This window comes from Ananas comosus, linkage group 1, assembly GCF_001540865.1.
Source record: "Ananas comosus cultivar F153 linkage group 1, ASM154086v1, whole genome shotgun sequence".
Lineage (NCBI taxonomy): Eukaryota > Viridiplantae > Streptophyta > Magnoliopsida > Poales > Bromeliaceae > Ananas > Ananas comosus.
In genome coordinates, this window is record NC_033621.1 from 11,908,757 (window position 1) to 11,926,511 (window position 17,755).

At 38.1% G+C, this 17,755-nt stretch overlaps 3 protein-coding genes across 4 annotated transcripts; 1 reads left to right on the plus strand and 2 right to left on the minus strand.

The window, feature by feature from the left end:
* Positions 2,809–4,556, plus strand: LOC109722687 (RHOMBOID-like protein 13). Of its 2 annotated transcripts, none has more exons than XM_020250809.1 (2): positions 2,809–2,940; positions 3,283–4,556. In XM_020250809.1, exon 2 carries the CDS (start codon positions 3,548–3,550, stop codon positions 4,361–4,363), a length of 816 nt encoding a protein of 271 aa, XP_020106398.1. In that variant the 5' UTR covers positions 2,809–2,940; positions 3,283–3,547; the 3' UTR covers positions 4,364–4,556. The 2 variants fall into 2 exon arrangements, with proteins under 2 accessions (XP_020106398.1, XP_020106391.1); XM_020250802.1 differs by having other exon boundaries at positions 3,340–4,556.
* LOC109708507 (probable hydroxyacylglutathione hydrolase 2, chloroplastic) lies at positions 5,267–11,215 on the minus strand. The gene is made up of 8 exons (XM_020230286.1): positions 11,058–11,215; positions 9,693–9,878; positions 8,672–8,875; positions 7,689–7,812; positions 6,882–6,982; positions 6,433–6,507; positions 6,251–6,349; positions 5,267–5,634 (listed from the first exon to the last, which is right to left on the minus strand). The coding sequence occupies exons 1-8, from the start codon at positions 11,109–11,111 to the stop codon at positions 5,488–5,490; spliced, it is 990 nt and encodes a 329-aa protein (XP_020085875.1). The 5' UTR covers positions 11,112–11,215; the 3' UTR covers positions 5,267–5,487.
* Positions 11,806–17,753, minus strand: LOC109708498. Its single transcript, XM_020230273.1, has 5 exons — positions 17,238–17,753; positions 15,426–16,408; positions 14,134–14,403; positions 13,952–14,043; positions 11,806–13,083 (listed from the first exon to the last, which is right to left on the minus strand). Exons 2-5 carry the CDS (start codon positions 16,377–16,379, stop codon positions 12,195–12,197), a joined length of 2,205 nt encoding a protein of 734 aa, XP_020085862.1. The 5' UTR covers positions 16,380–16,408; positions 17,238–17,753; the 3' UTR covers positions 11,806–12,194.

Below are 17,755 nucleotides of genomic sequence, written 5' to 3' on the forward strand. Positions count from 1 at the left end.
AACTTGGGACCTCGGGTGCGAACCACTAAAATCTTTTGCCACTTACGCTAGGAACAGTAGGTCAAACTTCTATAAATGTTGGAGCTATAAATATATGGAAAAGTCGCCAGTACTATTTCAAATAAATTCTATTTAAATATTACTTTTGAGACATTTTAAAGTCCTACTTGTTCAATTTATGTACTATATCTACATCAACTAGTCAATAAATCAGCAACTGGGAAAAATCAACACTTTGAAGAATGCCTTAGCTTTCATATTCCCCAGTCCAAACTCCCATAGTTGTTGTTACAAGCAAGGTGTTGAAAATATTAATGGTGTGTCCTAATTTTCTTCATGACCTAAAAAACTTTGCAACAAATGCTCCAAAAAGTCAAAAAATAAAATAAAATAAAATAAAAAATCATGAGCTACAAGATTTTGTTACATATTGTGATCTTATTAATAAGAGCTTGAGTCCATGCTTAGCATATTCTCCCTTGCTTCTTTTTTTTTTGTTTTTTTTTGGTGGTTAGTATGGGAAAATAAAGATAATTTTGCTTTAATTTCTAAACTTAATCTGATCGAGCTCTAATATCATATTAAAGGGCTCGAACCAAGCCTAATGCTTAGGCTAATAAGATATTATTATTCTTAACAAATATAACTTTAATGGTTACATACAATCCAAAAAAAAAGAAGAGTAAATACAAACAATAAGCACTTATTTAGTTTTTACTAATTAGCAGTTAAGAGCACTGGTAATAAAACTCCTAACAGTAATTAATCTAATCCAAATGTTCTATGTAATGCTCATTTCTTGTCACAAAACATCCAAACGGATCCATCCTCCACTCGGATAACCGCGACCGAAAAACCCGAAGCACCCTGAACCCGACCCGCCAATCGAAAACCTTAGAGGCGACCGCCTTCCCCTTCTCTCCAGCCTCTCGGACGCTTCTGCTGCATCGTTCTGCGAAACTCTCTCTGACCGTAAACCGATAGCTCCGAAGGAATGCCTGCCTCACGGCGTAGCTATGACGGTCGACCGGTAACAGATGTGCGGCGGCGGAGGTCGGTTCGGGCCAAATGAGCTCGGCCAGAGAGTGTGATCGTCTTATTGATGTTGGCATTGCAAGAGAAAAGATCATGGAGAGGTGTAAAAACTAAAAAGATGAGGGGTTTATATATGTGCATGATGTTTGAAAAAATATGCTTAGTGGTTGAACCATATAATTAGGTACAATTTTATAGCGTTTGGTGCAAATTGTTGCATCAATTCACCAACTCTTACTAGTAAAGTGGTTTCTATAGAAAAATGTAGTAGCCAACATGACCTGTGTCCCTTTTTTTTTTTTTTTTTTTTAACGTTAGATTGCAAATAGTAGGTACTAATATTTGGATCTGAATGGCGCAAGTGGCAAAGAGCTTGGTGGTTAGTACCTGATGTCTCAAGTTTGAATTCTAGTTGATTCACATTTTCAGCTAAGTTTATTTCTAAATGAAATAAACGGAGCGGGTAGCATGCTACCTATCTCTCAAAAAAAAAAAGGATTTAAATTTGAGTTTAAATTTTGGGTTTTAAGTGCATGAACTTTTGTTGGAGTTGATTCAAAATTTAGGGTTTAAAAAAAATAGGTTAATTTCATACAGCGCCCTGCAAACATAGCAAATGACAAATATATCTCTATAAAATTCAACTTTCATATATTGCTCCTACAAAAGTTCTGATATTTTCAAATATGTCCTTTTGGTTTATTACTGTTAGAGAATTATTTTTATTTTTAATTTTATTATCACAAAGATATCCCTTCAAAAGTCATAACAGTATGTAATATAAAATAACAGTATAATATAAAGGGGTAAAAAAATTAAAAACTAATCGAGGTTAAATATTTAACCTATGTTTAACTAAATTTTTTTAACGGATTCTAACAGCATGACAAATTTGAAAACATTAGGACTTTTGAAGGAACAATATATGAAAGTTAAACTTTGTAGAGATATATTTGTCGTTATTATATTTGTAGGGACCTATATGAAATTAATTCTAAAATGGATAGTTTTGGTCGGAGTTGGGTCGGGTTTCGGATCAGCTAAGGCCTAAGAATTTACAACCCAAGCCCTTGTGGACGAAACGGGCTGGGCTGGACCGGAACAGGCCGAACCGGGAAAAGCGGAAAAAAAAATGGGCCGGATAGTATGGGTCGGGTGATATTTGCTCACTTCTAATCGGGTCACACCCGCGCAAGCATAACTAAGAAAGAACTTCTTTGGTACTGCGAATTATCCAATATCATTAATTTTTGGGTAAACTTCAAATACCAATCCTGTAATTTCGCACTTTCTCACTTTAATATTCTGTGATTTAAAGTGTATCCAGTTAGTGTCCTGTGGTTTCATTTTTATTTTTTCGTTAGCTTTTTCATTAATATTTCGTTAAATTATATACAAAAAACTTTAAATATCCCATCTAGATTTATCAAAGATTCACTTTAGTACCCTTTAATTTTAACTTTATCACTGATTTAACAAAAAAAATTAGTGAAATTAATAATAAAAAGATAAAAATGAAAACCACATGACACTAAATTGATGCACTTTAAATCGGAGGGTAGTAAAGTGAGAATATATGAAACCACAATATGGTATTGGAAGTTTTTCCTTAATTTTTTTAATAAATTAAACCGGATGTACCGCTTGCCGCAGAGAACCCGACCCGATAAGACCTGCCGGATCCGGTCGAATCTCGCCGACCCGTTCGTCCGAATCGGAAAATGTCCGAAATTACTAGAAAATTCCAAAATAGTTTTTTTTTTAGAGAGAGAAAGGCGATGAAATAGAGAGAGAGAGAGAGAGAGAGAGAGAGAGCTTTTCCGTGAAGCGAACTCCTCCTGATTCCAAACGTAGCGGGTGTAGCAGATATGTCTCCTGAAGCAGCAGGATCGCGAGTGGGAAAAGGTGCTAGAGATCTCAAAATCCCCAAATTTGCCCTTTTTGATTTCTTATCCAGTGTAAACCCTAATTGTTTGTTCACACAATGTTACTCGTTAGATTGGTTTTGCTGTTCTTCGATCGCCCGCTTTTTTAATTTTTCTTGTTTTTTTTTTTTTTTGTTTTCACAAGTTTGAGTCTATGAAAAAATATCAATTTTTTTTATAAAAAAGATCAATTTTTGGGCATCAATATGATAAATTTCTGCTCCCCGATCATCCTCAATTAGTTTATTAGTTGAGGATAAGATTTGTGTACGATTTTGGATCACTATGTGAAAAATCAAGACCCAAACTTTTGTTTTTTGAGTTGGATTATCTTGTTGCTGATTGAGTTGCTGCTGAATTGGGGATTTTGGAAATGTAGGATTCATTGCTCGCCGATTTGGCAATTTGGAGCTCTGAAGTGATCCCATTTCGTGATCAATTTGGTGCTCGCGTTGATTGGGAAAAATCCATTGTAATATCTCTGGATAGATTGTGTTGCTGAATCCAATTTGGGAGTTTTAGGAGGTGTTTGCCCCCACCCCCTAAAAAAAAGGAAAAAATTTAAGTTTTTGTGGCTTGTAAGAGAGATGGGGAAGCCACTCATCTATGAGATTTTGCAGAAACCAGCTAGTAGTAGCATCATAGGGTTATGCACCGCAATTTGGTTCTACATTCAGAAGAAGAACATCGGCTACGCCAATGTCGGTTTGAGCTACGAGACGGCGATAGCAGGCCACTACTGGAGAATCATTACCTCCGCTTTCTCGCATATCAGCGTGCTCCATTTGCTCTTCAACATGAGTGCCCTTTGGAGCCTCGGAGTCGTCGAACAATTGGGCCACATGGGCCTCGGCGTGGAATTCTATCTCCATTACACTCTCGTCCTCGTAGTGCTGTCGGGGGTTCTGGTTCTCGGGGCGTACCACATTTTGATTCAGAAGTTCAAGTTAGAGTATTTCAGGAGAGTGACCGCGGTCGGTTACTCTTGCGTCGTGTTCGGGTGGATGACGATTCTCGCCGTGAAGCAGCCGTCGTCAAAGCTGAACCTTTTTGGAGTTCTTTCTCTGCCGATTAGCTTCGCGCCCTTCGAGTCGCTGGTGTTTACGTCCATAATTGTCCCGCAAGCAAGTTTCATCGGCCACTTGTCGGGAATTGTTGTCGGTTATTCGATAGCTTGGGGTTTGATTCACGGGATGAATAACTACTGGGCCGTTACGATGCTCGGATGGATCGTTCTGGTGTTTGTATTGAGCCTAAAGCGTACCGGAGCAATCGACTTGAGCTTTATTGAGATCGAGCCAGTGACGGATCCTTCATTTCCTACGGTGGGCTTTGTTTCGTCCGGAAATGGTAGAACTTTGCAGATGGATATATTGCCCGATAGAGGTGCGGGACTCGTATAAGTTTCGTAATCAGTTTACCATGTCCTGATATTTGAAATCACCTCATTTGTGTGCTTGCTTGGGTATATATATATGTTCATGAGGCCAATTGTAATCTCTCAGAATTTTAACACGGATTTAATTCGCCAAAATAGGTGATAATCATCTTCTCTTTTGTTTTTTTGGTTTATGTTGTATTATTATCTTCTGTTTAGATTCTTGATGGTTTTAGATTCTTCATCATGCTTTTAGATTAACGAATTTCTTCTTCTTTTCTTTTTTTTTTTTGGGGTAATTCTAATTGTAATTACCAGAAGCAGCTTGTTTATTTATTATATCAGGCATGTAATTCACCATTTCAGTTATTTTCTGGGTTTTATGAAATATCAAGAATCTAAACAGAAAATACATTATTGAAACATTATCGAAAGTTTACGCAACATAATCAGTGATCAAGACAGGCCAGAGCAAAAGGAAAAAAGGAAAAAAAAAAAATTTATGAAAATGTAGCACTTTGTAGGTGGTAGAAATACTGTTTAGCTTTTTCATTATATACAAATTTGCAAATTCATTTTGCTGTGTTATATTTTAATACTAAGAAGAGGCTTTTCTGAAAAGGTTATTTCATACAATATTGGAAACATTTGAATTTCTTACCCTATGTACTTTGAAATCCCAAGTTTTTTGAATCAACAATTGGAGTAGTTAGGTTACAGTGTAATAGAGGTACAACTAAGTTAACTTTGAACATCCAAATGATGCAAAACCATCTGAAACCTGTTTCCTATTTCCTTGTTCATGCACTCTTGTTGGCTTAAACAATTGCATGACTCATGACATGATTTGAATATTAGATAGGTGATATCGAGAAAGCACAAGTTCTAAGAACTTCCTACACACAACATTCTTTTTCGATAATATCAGTGGAAACAGAACAAGCAAACAAATCGATCTATTTATTATTCACTCCGCGAATAAAGAATAACGCTCCCAAATCAAGAAGAATAATCTCTGAAGTTCTCATCTGTGTAAATCTATCCGCACTTATAGATTATGATGACCATAACTACATACATGATAGCATTTATCTAATGTAAAAGAGGTATTACAAACTTGTGTATTGATAGACCCCTGTAAAAAGTGTATCAAAAGTTATCCTTTGCTTGTCTGATCACGCCCAAGGCTTGCGCGTCACTGGCGGTTGCTGGAATTCTCAAATTCTGCCGGATTTCTGGACTGGATGTGCGCAAGAATGGATTACACTGTTTTTCCCTCTTCAGTGTTGTTGGAATCTACAATACCAGAAGAAAATCATGTACTAGACGATATGAACTGATGGGGAAAAAAATGCCTCTAGTTTTCTCGACTTTCTGTATTCACTGAATATAATCCCTGGTTGCAACAGAAGAAGAAAAAAGAAACTTCAAAAAAACCCCTTGAGGTGACCCTGATTTTACTTTATCGCACAGTGGTTCAGACTAAAAGTTGTAATTCTTTACCATCCTAAGTTCGTTGTTCCAGTGGCCAGTTCCGACCAGCATCAGATGCCGATAAAAATGGACATCTGAGAATTAGGTGTTTTTTGAGAAGCTGTAAATTTGAGTTTTGATTGCTTAATGGTATGCATTTTCCTTATAGTGGTCCAATCAGCCAAGTAATTAACATATTCAATTTTCATGGCATTTTACTCTCAAGTCCCAAAAGGCAACTGGAACAGAAGCAACAGGGCAGCAAAATTTTACGACTTTAACAACAGGATAAGCAAAGTAAAATTGGGCTGTACTGCCGATGATATCTGAAGTGTTTCCACAAAAAAGGATGTGCGTGAGTTGATATTTTATAGTTGAAAAGATCATCATACAAAGTTATCATGAAACTACAAAAAAGTTTCAGAAGTCTGGCTAATACCGTTGGCTGTTTCTTGCTGCGGAGATGAGCTACCTGTGCTGCATATTCTTGGAGTTCTTCATTTTCGGGTTCTATGGACAGCGCAAACTTCGAATTACTCTGTCAAGAGATATTGAAACTTCAGTTAAAAATAAATTAATAAATAAATTGGTTTATTCAACTCAAAAAGAAGATATATCTACCAGTGTATACTCATGCCCACAATATATGTTAGTATCGTCTGGCAAAGACATGATCTTTCGAAGAGAGGAGAGCATCTGCAGAAAGAAAAATAGATGTTTGGTTCCCATGATATGAAATGGAGGCAAAAACAAAATCAAATACATTCACATAGCATACTTTCTCTCTTTCACTTTCTCAATTTCTTTCCCCTGATCCTCATTGTCACTAACTCATGAGTCAAGTAGAAACTACTATCCCAGGCAATATGATATAGGACATACTAGGAACTACTATTCCAAACAACCAAGAGTATGCAATTCATTACTTTATTCCTGCTGCCTAGGCGCTTTCATGGTCCTAACTACCTACTGTCATGCAAATAGCCATTTTTCTAATAGAATGAGTACCAAGGAGTTTTACCATCACAAAATGATTCAAATTGCAAATAGTTATATCCAGTAAAGGTAACCTGTTCTGGGTTTCCTTCGAATAGTTTGCCACATGACAAGCTAAACAAGGTATCCCCTGTAAATACTGCTCCACATCCAGGAAAATAATAGCTCACGTGACCTGTTTGACATGCAGCAGAAAAAATAATTAGATGAACTGAAAGCTTCAAGGTAACATAATAGTTATTAACATATTGTCATTAAGCTCATATTTCACACAATGGACTTTCTGCCTCTTGTTTTCTTGCACCAGCCTGATAATAATTGAGGAATTTGACCAAACATCTCTGCATAACTGTATATTGTAATGAGTTTCTTCCATATTGTTTGGCAAATGCAGGATGGTACTAGAAAACAGTAGAAATATGAACATGCAACTGTCCAAATGCAGATGGAAAGATGCATGGATAGGTTGCTAAGAATTATGTGCAATAAGTTATATGGTTATGCAACAGTGTAGTGAATAAAATACCCAAATTTCTTCTTATTAGTGAGATCGAGCTTTTAAAATCATAGATGAGCAAGCCGAACATTCAGAAAACAAACTAAAAAATTGGAAGGAGTGGATGATTAATCTACTGTTGGACAAAATAATCACTGCACATGTGTAGATCCAGTTCCAGCAGCAAATTTGCAAATAAACTTTGATAAAAAAACCTCCTAGTTTTGGAATAAGCAAAAAACTCTTTCACTACAAAGATTTCAAGTAATGATTTGACGCTCAAGATTAAGAAACTACGATATTTTTATTTATTTTGGTAATGTATAGACAATGTTCTGCACAAGAGAATAGAAACTCCTATTATCTTTAAAATCTTGAGTTTGACCTCGTGTATGCCCAGGAGTTTCCATTACAAGCACCTGATGACGTGCAAACATCCACGTTTCGCCATCATGAAGAGCTATGTCAATTCCAGGAATTCTATCTTTATCCTTCCCCGAACCAATAACCTATGTTCAATTGATGAAAGTACAGACAATTGTAAGATACACAAACAGCCAAATATAACTAGAACTACATAACATTTCTTTCTTTTATAGGATGAATAAGTTTTCAGTTTTATAAGAAAAAAACACAGATATGTAGCAGATATGTATTGGCAATAAGCAAGGCAGTAAAGCAGATTAATTACGTGGAATTGTGAAATTCAGCAACATCATATGACTCAATTGCCTTGTTTTCTAGACCTATGCAGGCAGTTCGAAACATGTTCACGCTGGTAATCAGCATCAGTACCAACATTGCTAATCGGCATCAGCACCAGTGCAAACATATTATGGCCGAATGATGAAGAAATGCTTCAATCTTTCGTCTTCTAAATACAACTTAAATTATCTTGCTCGCCATACGCTTGTTCATATACTATCTATTGTTTGAATGCTCTTAAAACATAACTAATTTCAAGAAATTTCAGAATACCGAATTTACTCTTAATATGTTCTGCAAGTAGCCTATCATCTAATAAATTTAGGGAGAACTTCAGAAAATCCCTTATTGTATAGCCTGATTATTATTTGAATGTTCTAAGTGTTGGATAGAAGTGTGAGTGCATAAGTCTAAACCATTTTATTTCATACATAAACTCGTTCAATCGCCAAAGTTGAAAAATGACTAGAGTTTAACAAGTTGTTGTATAATCCTCTCAGTTACAAAATAAAATAAAATAAATATATATGTTCAAATATCCCCAAAAATCACACTTTTAATTTTCACAGAAGTGGATATGACAAGGCACATATAGAGATATAAGTTCAATTTATCATTTTCGGTCTTGTTTCATAAAAAGATATAACAAATGAATCACAGCACCTTTGCTCCATATCTAGCTTTTAGTTCCAAGTTGCCACCAGTATGATCATAATGGTGGTGAGTGTTTAGTATGTATGTCAAATTCTGATTCTTCCGTTGGAGTGCATTTATAACTGGTACAGCTTCAGAAGGGTCCACAACTCCAACCGTCCCTGTATCAACATCATGGAGAAGATAAGCGTAATTATCTTGGAGGCATGGCACCTGAAAAAGAATACAGGACAGATATGTCATCAGTTGCTGGTAGAGAGGGCTAAAAACATGCGAAGACTGAATATTAAAGGAGTTTTCTAACAAGAGGATGAATTAGGTTGATAGGCTATATACAATTGCAGACACATGCATACTACCATTAAATATAAGATCAGGATGTGATCCTCCTAAAATTATTGGTTCCCAATGATTTTAAATATCAATGCATGAAGCCAAATACAAGGATGCAGTATTACCTTGCATAGGGGAATACATGCATTTGTATACTTAGCAGATGAGCGAAGCACCATCAAGCTAATAAGAAAGTCAAGTAAAAGAATCACTCTACAGTATATTTGGCATTTTATTTTTGCCCTTAGCTATACTCTTAGTAGTTAAGAGAAATGAAGGTTAAGAAAGCCCTTAAGATTTTATCTAACAATATGCAGTTGGTTAAAATACAACTTCCATAAAAGACTTAAGAAATTCTCTTGCTCTTTGAGAAAGGAAATTCATAGAAGCATTGAGAGACAATAACTCCAAACACCAAAAATAAGATGACAATACTGGAATAAAATTATCAAAGCTCAGTTTTTAACCTTTAAAAATAACATGAGCTCTGGGGAGAAACAAAAAAAAATAAGGGAACAATTCTGATATGAAATTCTTGTGCATAAATGGTTAAAACATCAATTCCAGCACACTGAGTTAGTATTTGTTGTTGACATATGGGGAAATAATCAGTGGTATCAACTCTAAGAGAACACACAAAGGAAACAGATAATTAAAAAAAAAAAAGATTTTTGAGATTTGAGATTACAATACTCACCAGTTCAATTTGCAATGAGGATGCCACATTTGTAATGTTACACATAGACCGGGCTGCACCGAATAAATTACCAACTCCATGCAGAGTTCTCAAAGGTCTCAGTAATAGGCTCCCAAAACCATATAACAAATTCTTCCCAAACCAGTCCTTTCTCACACTCGGCCACATAGATGGTTTCCCTCTCACCTGAAAGCAGTACTCTTGTTGTTATGTATATAGAAGAAATAAAACCAAAGATGTCATAAGAGAACTAGGAAGATTATCAACTAAATCATCTATTATGAGAAAGCAAAGGATAAGGATGTAGACAATAAAATGATGGAATGCAATTAAATTGGTTAAAAATTAATAACCATTCACTGACTGGAAGTGACTCAAGAAAAATATTTATATATTAGGAAATATTTTAGAACACCGCCTACAATAGCATCTCTAAAGAAATAACATTTATTAGAACCAACTAACTTATGATTTATCCTAGAAAAGTCAAAAGAGAGGTCAATGTTTTTCATTCATTTCGAATATTAATCAGGCTATTGACCTCTGAAAATATTCACTTTGAAAATCAAACTTCGTGGTTTAATCAGTCAATCCGTCAGTTTCAGAATAACAGTATGTTTACCTTTGTGATGATCAAAAGGCGAATGGTAATGTTTCAAACTCTTAATATTTCAAAAAGGGTGACTTGAATAATTTTTGGACTTCAACATTGTAAGAAATGTAATCAGAACAGATGTCCCTATCAAACTAAATTCTGGTAAATTTTTTATTTGTTTCATACTTTGCAAATTTAGAATGTAGGTGATCATTGCTAACGGTCTGCGAAGCAATCCAAAATCTCTATTAATAAATGAAATTTTCGAGATTGTTCTACTTCATCCAAAATCTTAAGACCAAAATGAGACGACACAAACTTCACTTCATAATTCTCAAATCTCTCCCTTCAATCCAATCATGTTCGCATCCCCTAACATCAGCAAAACATGGCTCAAATTAATCCTCCTGTGTGATCAGCAAGTTAATTAAATTCCCGGAGCACCATCGCTCCGTTACATAACAAATTTTAAAAAAACACACCTAACCAACCTATTGAGAAATCAAATCAAATTCACCACAATCAACCAATAACTGACCCTAGATCCAACCAATTCATCAAATTAAAAGAAACTCCGTATCTTCTCACCAAATCCAATACCCCCTCCCATGGCCACCAAAATCCCAACCAAAACTCCCAAATTCCTAACATACTGTTCGATCCAAGCAGATACCTTTTCCCAAAACAAGTTCACAAGGGCTACAGCCACAGATCACACAAAATCGACATCAAATTGAAGAGCGAGAGAGGGAGAGAGCGAGAGCGCAAACCCTAGGTGAGGAGCAGGGCAAGGACGCCATTAACGAGCAGGTTTTGGAGAGCATTGGGGCCGCGCGAGAGAGAGAGACCGAGGTGGAGCTCTCCACTTGGGTTGTTGTTGTTGGCAGGAGAACCAAAGGGGCCTCGAACTCATCGCGATTCACAACACGCGCAATTATTTATTTATTTATTTATTGGATTAATTTATTATCGATGTGTTTAATGACGATTTTGCCCCTGGGTGAGTGGTGAGTGCTACAAAGTAGTGACAAAGAGGGGATTTTGGAGTTTGGATCCACTCTTCTGAAATGAACAAACAAGTTGTGTTGTGTTCATCTATGAACAGGCTAAATGACAAAAATAACCTCTTATATTTTTTAAAAAAAATAAATGTTCATCGTCACCAATCGTATACATCGTACCCATATCAACAAAATGTCGGCATAATACGATCTTATATTGATGAGTTTTATGTCATCATATGCCGATACATGTATATATATTTTTTACGATCGATATGCATCAGTATTACATGACACACTCAAATATATGATACAAATATTATACAAAAAAAATTGTAAAAATATTATAGCAAAGATAATTGTAATTAGAAGTGAAAGCAACGAACAGAGCCAAACAAGAGAGATTTCAAAAGCTTCTTTTGTCATATTTATAGGATATATGGTAGTTATGTTCTTACTTTTAACAGCATTTTAACAAAATACTTACAGGAAAAACCAATCTGAAACATAACAGTGATTTGAGAATAAGCTGAATCTCCGTAATTTTTCCTTTCATCTTCATTAAATTTCTCAATACGAAAAATACAATTCATACATGTCACAGAAAATGAACCCTCTCTTTAGTTGTCAAAAGAAAAAGAAAAGAAAAGTTGATGTTAAAATATCCCTCACCGCAACAAATCACAACCCTTGATCCAATCTTTCACCAATCTAAAAGCAAAAGAAAGAAAACCTGAAAACCTGAAACCTTCCACTACGTCCCCACATCTTTTGAGTAGAAGAGATGGGACGCAACAACATACAAACACAACCCACACGATTTTACTACATCAGATCCAGCCGCTAGTAACCTGCCACGTAACCGCAGTAACTGCCGATCGTTGAGATTTCCATTTCCCGCCATCTTCACTTCCTCACCTTCCGGTCTCCGCCCTGCGGTGGCGGCGGCGGAGGCCCGGCGCCGCCAAGCGCGACTGCAGCGGAATCCACGTGAGCGAGGAGGTATTCGTAGATCTTTTTCCTTAGCCGCTCGATAGTCTCCGTTGGCACTCCACTACCACCGCTGCTGCTGCCCTCTGCGGCCTCCTCACCTTCGATTGATGTTGCTGACGCTGACTCTTCCTCTTCACTCCGCCGTGCAATCCCTCCGAGCCAGTCATTCACCTTCTTCAGCTGCGACAGTATCCCGGCGATGTGCTCCCGGTCGGGCGGCACAGCTGCTGCTGCTGCGGTGTTCGTGTCCAAGAACCGCTCCATAAACCGTAAGAACCACCCCTGCGCCTCCTCCCCCAGCACCTGAGCCAGCTCTGTCCCTTCCTCGAGCCCTCCGCCTCGCTCCCACTCTGGCGCTGTAGCAGTGGTGACGGCAGTTGCCTGCCCCCTCCCCTTGCCCTTCGGTGCCACCCCTGCCCGCGACTTGGCTTGTGGGGATGCCTTAGAAGCCTTCGTAGCCTTTGACGGGTCCTCCAGGACCACTGCTAACGGTGTTACCATGGCGGAGGGAGGCAGCTGTGGTAGCTTGAGATTGTAGAGGGAGAAGGTGGAGAGGTCAGTGGCGAGGGCTGCATTGACCCAGGCAGTTGCACGGCGACGAGTCTCGCTGGAGATCACGAGCGCTTCCTCCGGGGTTGGACTACCATCAGGGGCAGGGTCCGGTCCGGTTACCATGGTGGTCTTGGAGAGGGAATCAGTTACACGGGCAGCACGGGAGAGGGAGGCGTGGAGGGCCAGGAATTGTTCCACTGCGGGTTGCGGGTTCTCCTCTTTTGCGCCAGAGCTTACCTCCACATACATACTGTCAAAGGAAAATTACAACATAAATTCAACATACTAATGCATGCCAAATTGCCTAGTTAACACAGTTTGCAGAGATAAATCAATCAAATGATAGTTTAACTCAAATACGGATAAAAACGAACAAGGAGAAAGATAAGAGAATCACAATTCTCCGAAAAAAAAAAAAAACAATTGTTTCTCTACCACTAATACTAATAATCATTCACAATTATCATACCTAATCACATGGATTTTCAACACAAATGTCCGAATATTGATTTCAGAAAATATTGATGTGCCAAGGAATTGATCAAAGGAAGATTTCAGTAAATAAATAGAAAACACTAAACATTAGTTCAATGACAGCTGCAGTGTTGCAAATGGAAGTTCACTCAAAAGTTACCAAATGTCTATTACAGGGAAAAGTTGAAATTTTGCATCAGTCATTTTACCTTGATAGAAAAAAATAGATTGTGTAAGGACACGTAACCGAGGGTGAATTAAATAATAAAAATTTACTGAAAGAAGCTTGCATATAGACTAAAAACATAAGTAATAGAGAGATTTACCAAGTATGCATAAAAGGTACATTATGGAAAACTTTACCCACTTGTGGCCTAACCCTTTCGCACTTTGGTACCCTACTTTATAGTGTACTGCTTGGCCCCACCTGTGGTTACTATTTTGGATTTTTGTAACAACCTGTCACTGAAAGGGTGGCAAAGTGCAGATGGGCTATACTACAAAGGGAGTTTCTGAAGATTACTGGTTTAATGAGACAAAGTGGGGATTTTGGAGTTCCCACGAAGATATTGGACATGTAATAAAGGAATGTATGATTTCTGAAGCATAAAAGGTATGAGAATTAAGTTCATAATGAAAAGTACCTCAAACATCGAACCAAACTCTCTGTGGCAGAGGCTTCTTGCATTGCTTCAATAGCAGCTGCTTGTGCAGCATCCCTGTACCGTAGAAGCTCCTAAAAGAATTTTTAAAAAAATGAATCAGGAACATGCACGATAGCTCCGAATTGACTAATCAGCAACTACAAGATAGTATTTAATTATACCTTCCCTAGCTTAGTTAAAGACGGCGGAAGTGACGCCCACGATATGCTACTGTCTGTCAATCTTTTACTGGAAGGGACAACCTTGACTAGGTTAGCAAGATTTCCACTGTTTGAACTCTCTGAGTTCCTCTTTATGATGGATGGTCTTTTAGTTAGTTTGTCTGGGTCTTCTGAAGATGAATTTGAAGTGCTTTTCTTTGAATGCGATTGAACTTTGTTGTCCTCCTTATGCGGGAGCTTCTCATCTGTAGGTGGTTTTCGTCGAGGAGCCTGCAAGGTGAAATAATGACATGATGAGTTGGATTTTTTAACAAACCAGATGAAATCAAAGACTACCTTAAATGACAAGAGAAGATTATTGTATGTATAGAAACAAGCGTGCAGATTGAAATTGTACAGGGAAAAAAAAAAGACTAAAGAAACTATTAATCAAGGATTTAAATGCCCGTCGGCAAAAGGCTGGATCTACCGTGTCATATCATACCAAAAAGATATCAGCACGATACAGCCTCCATGCCGATGGCACAACTCAAAAACCTCTATTATTCAAATTAGTAAGTAATTTTCTCAATAAAGTTCAAAAGATTTGATAAAGATATATAATAAACTGTTAGAATATTTTGTTGCTAAAGAAAATAAATATTTCATGCCATTATGTGTCGGCACACATGTGTTTTTTGTGACCGGCACGCATCGGCACGTCCTAGGAGGCACCGTGCCGGCAAGTTTCCGGCACGACCCCGTGCCACGGCACAACCCCGTGCCACGGCACTTAAATCCATACTATTAATTCAATAATTGGCCTCCAAGATATTTCGACCCTGCACGTGGTGTTAGACAGCCTCCTAGGAAAAAACCAATTTAATGATCATAGAATGTTTGAACAGAGAGAACAAAAAGGGCACTAAATTTTCCAAAATTTCTCTAGGAAATGATTTTTTTCCTTTCTCTTTTCTCATTTCTATTTTCAGTTTCAGAAAATTTCCAACCCAAAAACTGTCGGTACTTACTCTAGAAGACCCAAATGTTTCAACTCAGTCAAGATTGAAACCATGTTTCTCAATCATGATCTAACATTTATTAACACTAATAAGGCAAAAACTTCAATTATTACAAATTAATTAACTTTTAGCTAAAAACAAAAAACTGTTTAACAAAATTTAGAAACTGAGAAAAGCAAAGAGAGCACTGCTCCTTGTTTGACAAACTCTAATTATACAGACAAAGAGAGCAATTAAATTCGAATATATAAATCGTCAATCAGAACATATCCAAAATTTAAATCAACTTACTAAAGTGCTCCGAGTCTCAGATTTGTGCTCAACTTTTGCCGGCTTCAATTTATGACTATCCCTTCCTTTCGTCTCCATATTGCCCTCCCAGCTTCTTCTCAAGGCTTTGGATCCGAATTCAATGCTCGGCACCAAATTTCCTAGTAAGTTCCCCGAAGTCGACTTCCTGCCAGCTGTCGTGACCTTCAAAACAGAGGCCGCCTTCTCCAACAGACCCACCTTTGAAGACGCCGCCTTCTCTAACCCTTTGGCTTTCGGTTGCTGCTTCATTTCATTGGAGAATCTCTCGAATGCTGCCGGCAAAGAATAAACACTAGTTGGTGATGATGGTATCGACCTAGAAATCGTCGATTTTATTCTTGCATTAGTAGAGTCCTTCTTATCCACTCTTCCATTTAATGCTTGTTTCGGTAGCAACAAGCTCGACTTACTAAACGAAGCTTTTTCCTTTTCCGACACCTTAGTTTTAATAGATCCGGTTGGTTTGTCCAACTTGCTCTTATCCTTTTCCAACGACGGGCCTGAATTATCCTTCACGCCGTTGGGCGGCTGCGACTTCTTACTACCCAGAAACCCTAACCCTGACGAGCTGGTAGCCACGAGATCTTCTGGGTTGCCGACGCAGGGGTGACGGCCAGGGACCGGCCGGACGCCCCTCAGGATGGGGACGGGTGAGGCTGCCTCGAGGCGGTCCACATGGATGAATTGCCCTAACTGGATCTTATCACTAAGGATGAGATCATTGTGCTCATCGGGGAGAGATACGTAAGTGGCGTGGGACGAATCAGATACTTTAAGGTAGAACCCCTTGTTGGCGAAGAGATCGCCACCTGCGAGGGCGGGGACGATGCTGACGACCTGGAGGAGGGAGGAGCGGTGCTCCCCCGCGACCTTGACGTCCGTGTTCATGTGTTGGAGAAGCTTGAGAAGGACGCCGGGGACGAGAGAAGCCATTTGTGATATCACTAATAAAATGCATTAATCTAGACAAATGGAGATAGAGTTTAAAACAACATCATCAGATAAATAGAAACAACAGGAATTAACAAAATTAGAATTTTTCAGTTCGAATTGCAGCATCTGACACAACTAATGCAACAAGAAAACTATGCTGATAATAGTTTTGTTCTCTGAGGAGCTAAATATACCACAACGGGATCGGATCAAGTCAAAATTCATTTCTACACAAATCCCACATGATTGGAAGGTTAAAGAAACAAATAAAACAATACCATGGTCTTTTAGCTTACTAAAATAACACCCACTCTCACCAAAGTGTATATAGGTATAATTATTAATAATTAAATCCACAAATCTTTTAATACTGATTCAAATAATGGATTGACACCCTGTACATCACCAAACACTTTACATCCACCTACCACTACATGATCCATCCATGATTAATTCAATGCAAAATTTTCACTTTATTATTCTGCTACCAAAAATAACTTAATTACGCAGAAAAAAATGAAAGACAGTAGGGCTAATCGATCAATCACAGTTCACAAACAAGTATATTGTATTGAAAATCTAATTACAAATTCTAAGCCACCACAGAAATAGTTTTCAGATGCCACTTTGGGAACAACTGCACCACATGAAATAAACACACCAATCACACAAGAACATGCGAGATTTTGATCTGATAGAGATCGCAAAAGGGATTAAAAAGGAAAAATTTGAGCAGAAACCCAGATCAAAAGCCGAACAAAAAGCATCAACAGATCCCAAATTGGATCAAATCACTGCACTAATCCAAAACCAAAATTTAAAAAAGAAAAGAGAGAGAAAAAGTGGGAAATTACCAACCTTCGATTTGTGCAGCAATGGAGATCGAAACCAACAAAAAGGCGCCACCTTTCCCAAAACCCAGATGCTAAAATCAACCGATAGGGCGATTCTCCACAAAGATTTGGGTAAAAACCCCACTCACCTCATTCCGTGTGCCCCACAAAAAAGCCATGGAATAAAGGGGAAAGAGAACACGAACAGGAATAAGTATTAAGCACCGATCGATCTCTCCGATTCCGCTGAAACCACCCAAACCATGATCGATCCACCCACACTCCCTCTCTCTCTCTCGCTCTCCCTCTCTTCCTCTCCAAAGCTTGTCTCTCTCTAGAGAGAAAGCGAGGTTTCTCCCTCTCTCTCTCTCTCTCTCTCTCCTCGCACTCTCTCTCTCTAGGGTTTGGGTAACAGCGACTAGTGACCAAGAGCAGTAACCGAAGCTCTGACACACGCAAACGATATCCAACACTCTCTCTCTCTCTCTACTTTCTCTCTCTACTGCTCTTTCTCTCTCCTCACTTTCTCTCTCTACTGCTCTT

What these genes read in the sequence shown, in the direction of transcription:
- LOC109708498 (XM_020230273.1), bottom strand. Translation starts at nt 16,379, where the DNA reads ATGGCTTCTCTCGTCCCCGGCGTCCTTCTCAAGCTTCTCCAACACATG. An exon ending in CTGAGACTCGGAGCACTTTA is followed by an intron (nt 14,404 to 15,425) that starts GTAAGTTGATTT and finishes TTCACCTTGCAG; the next exon opens with GCTCCTCGACGAAAACCACC. An exon ending in CTTTAACTAAGCTAGGGAAG is followed by an intron (nt 14,044 to 14,133) that starts GTATAATTAAAT and finishes AAATTCTTTTAG; the next exon opens with GAGCTTCTACGGTACAGGGA.
- LOC109708507 (XM_020230286.1), bottom strand. Translation starts at nt 11,111, where the DNA reads ATGCTCTCCAAAACCTGCTCGTTAATGGCGTCCTTGCCCTGCTCCTCA. An exon ending in AAGCTAGATATGGAGCAAAG is followed by an intron (nt 7,813 to 8,671) that starts GTGCTGTGATTC and finishes AATTGAACATAG; the next exon opens with GTTATTGGTTCGGGGAAGGA. An exon ending in GCAGCAAGAAACAGCCAACG is followed by an intron (nt 5,635 to 6,250) that starts GTATTAGCCAGA and finishes CTGGTATTGTAG; the next exon opens with ATTCCAACAACACTGAAGAG.
- LOC109722687 (XM_020250809.1), top strand. Translation starts at nt 3,548, where the DNA reads ATGGGGAAGCCACTCATCTATGAGATTTTGCAGAAACCAGCTAGTAGT.